Genomic DNA, 11,134 nt, shown 5'->3' on the forward strand with positions numbered 1-11,134 from the left:
AAGAAACTCATCCTTGTGAGCTCAAAAGAGGAGAAAGGAGAAAACAGCCTTTGGTACCTATGGCTGTACCAAAACAGCCTTTTTCAGCAGAAAGGTAGAAAGTATCTTTGGTACCTATGGCTGTTGTGCAAGCTACACACTTGGGACAGTTGAATGGCAGGCATAAGAGCAGAAGAACCTGGCTCAGATGGATCTCACTTATACTGAGATAACCCCTTAGTCATCAAATTCTCATAAATTAGATATTCTTACAGGTATTTAAGTGGAGTTAGGCACCTCAGTTCCTTAAAGCCTGGATGTGGGCAGCTGCCTGCACTGTGAAACACTTCAATACCTTTTTAACTCTGGCCCTAGGGTCCCTTAATAAATATTTAAGATGAATGAGGCTTATCCTCCCCTAGTTACATGTCATTACATGCATGACTCCATTTGTTGTATTGTACACTCCCGGTCACTGCACCCTTCGGTTTGCCTTTTCTCTTGCTTTCTGTACCTGCATGCTAGGAGAAACTGGGAAAGGCAGTTTAATTGGCGAAGCAAGTTCACAACTGGAGTTCAAAAGTCTCTCTGCCCCTAGGCAGAGAGCAGCAAGTGATGTGAAAGCCTACTGGTGATCTGCCTTGTCATTCTGCGTGGGAGGGGAGTAGCAGACCAGAGAAGAAGCACTTTGAAAGAGCCTGAGGAAGTGAACCTGTGATGCCACTGTGAAGCAGCCCTTCAGCTAAAGCCAATTACTTATCCCACCACCTAGAGATTACAAGGAAGAGCACCTTCAGGTGAAACAAAGGAGAGATGAGGAAGATGGTAATGAAAAGACTTTGGCTGCTCATTTTCAGTGCAAGTGAGTACTAATTTGGTTATATCCTCAAGGACTGGGTGGAAGAAAACAGCACTACGAGTCCGAGTATTCCAATGGACTTTGTATGTTTCTTTTTTGTTTAGTAAATGTTCCTTCATGTTTATGATCAGGGAGGTGTGTTTACAATCTCTGTGCTGAATGTCCAGACTCACAAGTATCTCCTAAAGCTGCACGACAGTGCTAGGAACAGGAAAAGAATGCTATTCTTCATGAGACTGGAAAATATTTTTTAAAAACAGTTTTAATGGCTTCTGTTGAAGACAATGTTTTTCTCTGAAGGAACTTCCTCAGCTGGAAGTGGAAAAGTCCTTGGGTTTTATTCTTTTATACCTCAATGTGCATGTACCGTACGTCTCTGTAAGTCTAAATCCTACTGTTCATATGTATTCCGATACAATTTGTGATCTCTATATATTATTTACGTCAAGGGGATGCACAACGATCCCTACTAACGCTTACAAATCAGCCAGCTCGCCCTTGGCCTTCGCAGACTTGCCCTTTCTCATCCTGTCTTGCAGAGCCTGCAGTCTCAGTTCCACTGCTTTTTGACCTATCTTGTCTTCCCATAACAGTGCTCCTACACTTTCTTCCAGGCTTCAGACAAAGCTATGCACATGGAAATTGCTTGAGTTTCTAGTAAAAAATCCTGAAAACCTCACTTCAACAATAAGACGCATAAGAAGGAAATTCACAAAGTTTAACATAATTAGAAAAAGTGGGTGTGCTCTATATACAATTGTGACTTGGGTCATGATTTGATGATCATTATGTAAATTGTGTAACACCATTGGTATTCATTCTCCTTTTTCATTATTCTCATCATTCATGCTATCCAAATTATAGATGGGAAACCTTTCAGAGCAGAGATACGTATGTCAGGTGAAGCTCTTCTTGCCTGTTTGGGCAGGACTCAAATGGTAATAACTCAGTGTTAAAATACTGAAAAATTTTTGGAGAAGGTATAGTAGATTCCTGCACTGCACCGGAGTGGAGAAACTGCACAGAACATGGTGGTGCAGTGTTGGGATGCCAGAGCTGCCCTGAATGAGCTGCATCAGTATCTTGGCACAGGCTGACTTCTCCAGCTGTCAGCTTTTCACTGCAGTTCTGTGAATAACTGGTACTGTGAACTTCTTGCTGAAGGAAAAGCCCCAAACAGTAATTCTGAATCAAAGTATTTCTAGCAGTCTCTGCCTTGGGGCTGAGTTAATGACCTGTCAGTGAACCCTGGCCTGTTGGAACCAGTTTCTGAGTGACAAAAAGAAATGGGTTTTGCTCCATCTCCTAGTAAAGATCATGGTGCTTTTCACCTAAATGCAGGAAAGTGTCTCTATCCAGTCACAACAGGCAATGAGAAAGCTTTCATAGGTGTGTCTCATATAGAGGGCATGATATAAAACGCAGTCAGAAAGAGCCATGGCGCTATGCAAACATGGCCTTTGCACTGGGTGCTCCAGAGCCAGGAAAAACTTGGGAGCGGCTGCAATAAAAGAGTGCTAGAAATACGTTGTCCTGCTGGTTTTCTTCTCATAGTTGTCAACAGCTGTAAATGAATTAATCCCTGAGAGAACAGAAACCACTACCACGTCACAAAGAGACTAAAATGCATGCTTAATTAATTAACCGTGCAAGGCCACGGAACAACTCAGTTATGGGATGGAATGCAGAAAGATTGGAACTTCAGCTAGAAGCCTCCTGCTCTGGTCACTCGGCCGCCTTATCTTACCAGGATGCTAACAAGTACAGAAGGCAGTCCTTGTCCTCCTACTGAAAATGTCTGAAGCTGCTTCTGTAGACAGCTGTGGAAGGGAGGGCAACCCTGCCCAGCAGCAAGGAAGGAGAGGTGCAGGGGAGGGAGTTTTGGCTGCTGTGAAAATTCCCATTAAACTCCTCTCAGAAGAGGGAAGATGTAGCAGTTCCGGAAGTATAGGCCATTTCTAAGAAGGAACTGGAAGGACTATTTGCTATGGAGAACAGAGTAGAACCAGGAAGCTGTTACAGAAACTTCTGCCTCTCGCAAGGAGCAGCAGATCCCCATGCCAACTGTCCCATGTTACCCTGTGCTAGTACCTGAATTGCTACCAGCGGGTTCCTAGCGCACTGGCAACAAAACATTTTAGGTCCCTACACTATTTCCTGAGGGACACTATCCTTCACCGCTGCTATAGTCAAGGATCTGACAGTGCTCAACTTGGCAATGGCTTACTCTTATTGACCTAATGCATGTGTCTGTGTTTTTCCTGTCTAAAAAAGCATGTATTCACAATCAGTTTGCAACTCAGGGGGCAATCTAGACGCCCTTTGCTCTCTCCGTTACATATTACACTTCCTTATGGATCTAATCTGGACAGAGATATGGCAGAATGAGGACCCAAAGCTTGCTAGACAGCAACTTTGTAGTCAAATCTTCTCCAGGGAACACGCACTCAGCCTAGTTCTTCCAGAAGCAAACCTTCAACACCACACACAGCGTGCCCCTCTCAGGGACAGCATACATCTCGGCCCTCCTCCACTTTCCTCCTTGCTGGACCACGTTCCTCTTTGCCAGGGGAGCGCCTCTGAGCAACATTCCCTTTCCTGCCTCCCTGCACTCTCTCTAACCGATTTCAGACTTAGATTTTTTTTCAAATTGTTCAGTTTGGTGCCATAAAAAAACCCCACCAAAACCCTTAAAAACTGTAAGGAGAAAGCAGGTGTTTTTAAACACGTTCCCACAGGCGTGAAGGTCAAATATGGCAGGGCAGAGGTAAACCTCCAGCCTAATTCTGAGAATAACTAAGACCTGTCGCTAGCTAATGCTTGGGTATGATGAATTAAGGACCAAGTCAAATGGAACACAGTGTACAAGAAACACCTACCCTGTACTCTGCATGCTTCACCAGGGCACAGAGGAATTTCTGGTTTATTCAACTCTCAGCTATTCCTGTGCTCCACAGGCAGGAGCTACAGTTCTTGGAGAAAGGTGACTACTACCCTACTCAATTTTAAAAATGAATAGCTATTCTTCTCTTCTTTCTTTCAAGCTCTCTTTGCTTTTCTAGGTTTTTCTTCTTTTCAGGGCATTACATGAACAGGTTTTGATTCCCTAGTACAAAATGCCACCTCTGTATGGACTTGGATTGAGGCAAGTTATTTGACAGTTTTCCTGATCCCTGAAATTTGACAATATCAATTTGTTAGTTTAGCCTGAATCCTTAAGACTGCTGATGCTCTTGTATTATCTGTTTATCGGTCTCCCTCTGTACATTTAGAACTGTCAAAAGATGTCAGTCACACTGAAAGAGGGCTCAGAAAAAAAAATACATCTTTATAAACTCCAGGGCAATGTATGTCTGGGTAAAGAAGAGGGAAGCGAGGCAAGGAAAGCAGAGTTTAGCTCTTAGCTATTCTGTGCAGCACCTTCCTACAGTCAATCAGCCCCAGCATACGTCACCTCTTGCACAGCAGGGCGTGTCATGGATGACAGAGGGTACGTGGGGTTGTTGTGGCATGTAAGAAAGCCAGAGAGACAAAATATGGAATCCAGATGTCATTAATTTTACTGACTGCAGAATTTATTCTTTCCCTAGTTCTAGTGAGTGCTCATGCCCTCACTGTGGAAGCACCTGCCAAGGAAATAAAAGTGGCACGAGGGAACAACATTACTCTCCGCTGTAATTTTAAAACAGATGCCTCTATTGACTCAGGAGACGTCGTTGTCTGGAGGAAAATCAATAGGCAGGTAAATCAAGTTGCATAAAGAAACACATGACAGGGCATCCATGAGTGGGGTGGGAGGAGAGATGGAAGCAGGACTGTGGGTGGGAATGTGTGTTGAAAGAAAAAGATTCCTTCAAGACTTTGTTTAATCTCAGAACTATGCAAACATAAATGCTGATTCTAGAGGCTGTTTATCCCAAATCTATTGCATGATACTAGGCAAGCCCCCACCCTTCTCTTTCCTCTCTCTTGGTCTTGCAACTGTGTATTGAGGATACATCGCTGTATGTACTGTGGGTTTACATCTATTAAAAGATGTGACATACTCAGATACTTTACAAAAAGATAAGTATATTTTTAAGTGTATGTATTATACATACTTTGATACTATATAAGAAGTTTTAAGTTGATGATTAGAGTACATGGAGAGATTCTTGAGGTCTCCTACATTCATATGAAGTACCTGAAGGTAAAGAGACCTCTAAAGTTCTCCTTGACTTCTTGGGAATTAGTGAGAGGGGAAGCAGCCTTTGGAGATCACCTTGCAGTAACTGCCAAGGGTTTCTTCTCTGAAGATCCTTGCTGGAAGAAAGCAAGGGAGTTTGTGTAATCGTAGGGGAATTTGACTGACATATGGACCTCAGTCAAGTCTGATGGTGTCCTGTCATGGAAAGGAAAGGTGAATTAGCTCCAGCAAAAGAAATCAGTTGTCTCTGACTTCAGATAACGTGGGAGAAGGGGACTCCAGACAGAAACCCAGACCCTTTTGAATTTCTATGTTTTTCTTGGATTTTTGGCAAACTGGGGTAGTTTAAGGCCCTCTTTTCCAAGCTCTTCTTTTAAGAGTGGGCTAGTCCATCGTTAGGTTGTAGACTCACACAGAAGAAACTAAGATTGATCCTAGATGATCTTTAAGGTCCCTTCCAACACATACCATTCTATGATTCTATGATCATTTTCCCTCCCTCTCTATCAGGATGATGCTGTCACTAGGTATTTTGATGGACTTGTACAGTATGGCACGGGCTATGAAAACCGTATACAGTTTAATGGTGATGTAAACAAAGGGGACATCAGTATCACCATCAATGCAGTGACCATGGAAGACAATGGGACATATGCATGCAACGTTCGTCTAAGGAATGACCCCCCCAGACAGACCGCAATCTTGTCTCTTTTTGTCCTTGGTAAGCATGATGGAGGCAACAGCAGATCCATTAAACACTGTCCTTCCTCTAATATCCACATTATTTTAGACAACAGATTTTATAACAGAAAAAAACTTTCCCAGAAAGTCATCAACTGCAATTCCATCTTTGGTCTTTTCCTAGTACTATGGAAGAAGGCTGGAAGGCTTAGAGCACCCAACTCCCTTAGATACTTGACTGAAGAAAATAGTCTTTAGAGTTGTATAGTTCATTTTCCTAATAACCCTTGCCTCATTACAGGGCATTCCTCATGCCCCCTGTGGCTTGTCATACTCCAGTTATCAAAGGATGAGTTACCCAATACTGTTAGACATATCCCAAAACGCATCTTACAATTCCTTCTTGGCTGACCAGTGCCAACAAAGAAGAAACAAATTAGAGAGAAGTTCACTCCAGTTCCTCTGAGAAGGTGGTGGTAGGTGCAAGACCTGCCTCTGTTTAGCAAGAATAAAAACCACAGGTGCAGGAGATGGCTTGAAACAAAAAAACTACTTCTGATTAATAAAATTCCTTCTTTCTTTTCTTCAGTTGCACCATCCAAGCCAGAATGCAAGATTTTGGGGACAGCGGAATATGGACAGACAATCAATCTGACCTGCGTTTCTCATGAGGGCTCCCCAAAGCCCAAATATACCTGGCAAAGCTTCAATGTACAAAATGAGCCCCGCGTACTACAAACAACAGAAGGTATGGGAAATTCAAAGACGTCAAGTCTTTGAGCTCTCTGTAGATCAGGGTTGGAAAGATTTTGAAATGCAAATACAAAACCACACTTAATGCTTTTTCTAGGAAGTTCTCTGACCAGGATTTTGAAAAGTTGTCCTTTGGATACAAAACACACTCATGAGTAACTTAGCAGAGGGAAAAGGACTGTTACCTGAACTAACAATGGTCAGTAAGATTTTCACTTCAGCTCTCACCTGGAGAGAAAGCTGGCTCACTCTGGAAGCAGTCAGAAAAAAATTACTTCTCAAATGCTGGGCAACATAACATGAAGAATAACATCGAGTTTTCTAACTGGTGTGTCTTTATACCCTGGCTTGCTCGACAATGACCGGGTCACTTTCTGGGGTGAAGGTAAACAAAAGTTGTCTCTGGAAGCTACCTTCCTTCCAGAGATGTCTCCTCACCTAGAGAAAGGTGGTATGAGAACAGCTACACCATTTGTGCTTTGAGCATAAAAGAGGCTTCTGGTTCTTTAGGACTGTCACACAGGCCCCAATATTTTACTTGTTTTCTTTTTAAGTCAGAATCTGGGAAAAAAAAAAGAATTGAATTTCCATAACAGGACCTTTGATACAACTATTCACACAGAAATGAGTGTTTAATACTCTTTGAAGTGTGGTAGTGACAGAGGACTCAGATTTATTCCTTTAAACGACTTTGTTTCTTCCTGGTACGTTCAACTCCAGAAAGACCAAGTATCAGAATCTACCCTTCCTGGTTTAACTTATTGTAACATTGCTATAGAGGTAAACTAAATTGGTCAGACTCAACAGGATATTCAACACTCATTAGCCAATTCTTGCATGAATTATGCAGAAGACGAGACATGACCAGGGACACAAACCTTATTCATTTGACTGGCCACTAAGTGGTGCAATCGCATCACACACAGCCCTGAGCATACCAGGATTCGTCATCTTATATTCGTCACCTGCCTGCCTGCTTCTGCTGTCATCCTGTTCTGCCCTGGGAGTGGAGTCTCTTCTCATCCATTTCCACCTCATTTCTGTTTTCATCAGAGCACCAATGTCCAAGTAGTGTGCCGATTGTCCCCTTATGCCCCAAGCTGGCTGGATGCCTTAGTCTCGCTATAAGCAATCCTTGTGCTAAGCAAGTCCCAGTGCTGCAGAGTGTGCAGAATCCCCTTAGGAGCCACTCCAAAATTGATAGTATCTGACCCGCATTTTTCCCCCATTTGACTTACCAGTCAATTACTTTTGATTTAATACAGGAGGATTTACAGTCTGGTTATAGACTGCAACTCTGAGAGCGACAAACATCACACTGCAAAAAAGTAAGCACGGACAGTATGTAGGCACCAAAAAAAAAAAACAAACCCAAATCAAGCATGCAGTATGTTATTTCTTGGTTTGAATGCTCTTTTACTATCTGGCGCTGGGCGCCAGCAGAGACTAAACAGAATCCCTGTCCCATGAGTGGGCTGGAAAGAAGTGAGATCACAGAGAAAATAAAACAGGAAAGTCACTGGAAAGTATTCAGAGCGTTTTGCTTTTAGAGCAGGAATCTGGACCTTTATCAGTAGATCGAAAGCAAAAAGCATGGACTACACATACAAGTATCAGCTGGAGATGTAACAAACAAAAAACAAACTACTTGAGCAGACAGTGCTAAGCTTTAGCATATGGTTCTGAGCTCTGTCAGGTTGGACAGAAAACATCAGTATCATAGCAATCTCATGTCACTGCATTTCTTTTCCTTTATTTATTTTCACAGCCTGCATGGCCTCTCCAAGACTAGAAAACTATTTCCCCACCCTGCTAAATAATTCAGATCTGAAATCCTGAGAGCTGAAGGATTGAAAGGCTTTTTGTTGTTTTACAAATTAATTCATCAGATGGCCAGTTCTCAAAGTCAGATGCCAGTTTGTGCCATCTGATATTTCTCAGCAAAATCCAATGCAAAAAAGCTTTCACTAAGCACATACTTCTTTACCCTCCACCTACAATTTTCTTTCTAAAAGGAATGTTCAAACACCACATGTTCCCTGTAATCAAAACAGCACACTTCCGTTTGTCCTCCCACAAATCACACTAAAACCTCAGGACTAACGTGGCAGCTCCTGAGCCAGACAGAGCAATCCATCAGCTTTAATAACCTCTCATCACTCCCACTACCCTGGGCTAGAATTAAAGGGCTGCTATCCTCACTTCCTTCCCTGCTTTAATTCTTTTATTTTTTGGACTGGATTTGTTTTTTTGCAACAGGGGAACAAATAACTCTGAAGAACATCTCGGCAGACACTTCTGGCTTTTACATCTGCACTTCAACAAATATTGTGGGAAAGGAATTTTGCAACATGACAGTCAGCGTCATGCCACGTAAGAGATTGGGTTGCTTACCGGAAGAGTAGTACTAGAGAAAGTATCCTAGCTAACTGTCAAACGATTAATGGAGGCAATGCAGACAGAAATATAAAATTCCACTTTCTCTCAAAAAAAGTAGCACACTTTTTTCACCTTTAAGACAGATTCTCTGTATTGGTTTATGTGCTAATAGAGCACTCACTAACTCATAGCGTTAGTTCACAGATGACAAAAAAATGTGCAGAACGAGATAGACCTGAGCCCCCAAAGTCTGAAACTGAACTGTATCCACAAAGCACAGCAGTTGTTCAGATCCAAGGGCTCTTCCCTACCACTAACTAATTGCTCCTGCAGACTTATCAGCTACCCAGTACAGAACTAATTCCAGTTGCTGTAGTCAAATGTGGCTTCCACTCAGTCTGGATCTGGTAGTGAGATCTGACATCTGGTGGTGGGATTTGAAGTCCAGTGAGTGCGCTGATTGCACATGGTATCATTCTCACTGCAAAGGGCTAATTCTTTTCTTCCTGTATAGCATCCATGAACATAGCTCTTTATGCTGGCATCATTGGCGGAGCTGTTGCTGCAATTATAGTTATTGGTATTTTAGCCTATTGCTGCTGCTGTCGGGCAGACAAGACCAATGACTACGAGATGACGTAAGTACCTTACTCTAGAAAAGTGAATAGAACATAGGAAGGGTTCATGTTCTCCCTCCAGCATCAACATACAGAGTAGAAAGCATGGGAGAAAAAAAGAAATCAAGGAAAGCGTGCACTGCTTTCTCCTTTTGGTTTCTACCCTAGTGGCTCCCATGTCTTCTCACAGAATATGCCTGGTATTACCAGACACCTTTGTGGTCTCTGGGGTAGAACACAAACACTCAAATCTTGGAACTGAATTAGCAAGTCCAGGTCAGTCAAGCATGCACAGCTATTTCATAAGCAAAGCCCAGACTGCTTCTCATTTTTCCAAGTCCCTATAGCTGTTTCTGTCCATGCTAGCCTAAATCACCATGAGGCTCTGTATTCAGAATTATCACTCCAAGATAGAAACCTTTTGTTTATTCTCATGACGGAAACAGACCATTGGAAGAAAAGATACATCAGTCACCCTTTCTCTGCATACATGCTATGGAAAAAAAAAAAAATTATCTCATGCACCTCTTCCATCACCAGCAAGACAATTTATGGAGTTCAGCTTGGTACACTTCCAGGTCAGCTTAGAGCAGTCTAAAACCATTCTAACAGAAAATTGTTTCAGTAGAATTTCTAGTTGGTTTTAATTAACATCTCTACTCCTGAACAATGTTTTAGGGAGCAAGAAAATAGAAATGAACCCTCCCAGGAGATGCCTACAAGGACTCAGTCAGCAGAGGATGATGCTGAATACGAATGAAGAAAGAAGCAGGAGGCCAATGACATCTTCAGGATTTACTGAGGCACAGACACCACTGTAGAAAAGAAGTCAATCCCTCTCTCTTACTGCAAAAAGTTTTGGTTTTTTGTTTGGTGGGTTTTTTTTTTTTTTAATAAAACAAAGGCTAATGGCCTAACATCCTTCTCCCCATAGAAAAAAGTGCTTAACAATGACTACTAATACATAACCTCACAGGCAGAAAAATGCATGTGAAGCACTGTTTCACCCAGTCATCCAAAAATAATTAGTCTTCTATACTTCTATACTTCCCACCTCCTAATAAAAGAAACAAGTCAGATCTACCTAGAGAACAGAGTTGCTGCTGTATCCCCAGAAGGTTTCAATGTCACCGTGGGCAAGTCATGGAGGAAGGGTGGTCTTGTTTATGGTGTTATGCAAATATCACAGCTTACAGCATAGTCCACTATATAAATTATTCTATGCAGATCAAAGCAAACTGATTTTTAAGGACATTTTATTAAATATGTTCTTTGTGTATGTTATACACGCACATATAAATAAAAATATGGAAAAAATCACAAATGACCAATGAAAGTCTCCTATTTGGAACAGCAATGCATACTACTGGAATAGATAAGGTAAGAAGTTAGACAGATTTGTAATTGGCAGCTGATAAGCTCTAGAAACAGTCTAGTAGCCTATATACTGTCAGATTCCTGAACTTAGGAGTTCCAGCTCAGAGAGTTCCTAAATACTAATTTTCGTTACATTATCCTTTCCTCCTGACTGTTGCATGGGCAAGGCAGAAATAGTCTTTTGCTCCTGCTACTGCTTCTGAAAAAATGGCAGTGTGAGAGTATGTACATGGCAAGTACATCTTTAATAAAAAGAAGCAAAAAAAAGGGGGGGGGGGGGGAAGAAAGAAAGAAAAGTACCTT

General features: G+C 42.0%; 1 protein-coding gene across 1 annotated transcript; it reads left to right on the top strand.

Moving 5' to 3' along the window:
* Window positions 1-792: 792 nt before the first annotated feature.
* On the top strand, window positions 793-10,271 carry GPA33 (glycoprotein A33). Its single transcript, XM_054824377.1, has 7 exons — window positions 793-841; window positions 4,429-4,580; window positions 5,535-5,745; window positions 6,295-6,453; window positions 8,718-8,831; window positions 9,352-9,475; window positions 10,133-10,271. The coding sequence occupies exons 1-7, from the start codon at window positions 793-795 to the stop codon at window positions 10,212-10,214; spliced, it is 891 nt and encodes a 296-aa protein (XP_054680352.1). The 3' UTR covers window positions 10,215-10,271.
* Window positions 10,272-11,134: the final 863 nt, after the last annotated feature.

The sequence above is a fragment of the Grus americana genome, chromosome 1, assembly GCF_028858705.1.
Source record: "Grus americana isolate bGruAme1 chromosome 1, bGruAme1.mat, whole genome shotgun sequence".
In the NCBI taxonomy this organism is placed as follows: domain Eukaryota; kingdom Metazoa; phylum Chordata; class Aves; order Gruiformes; family Gruidae; genus Grus; species Grus americana.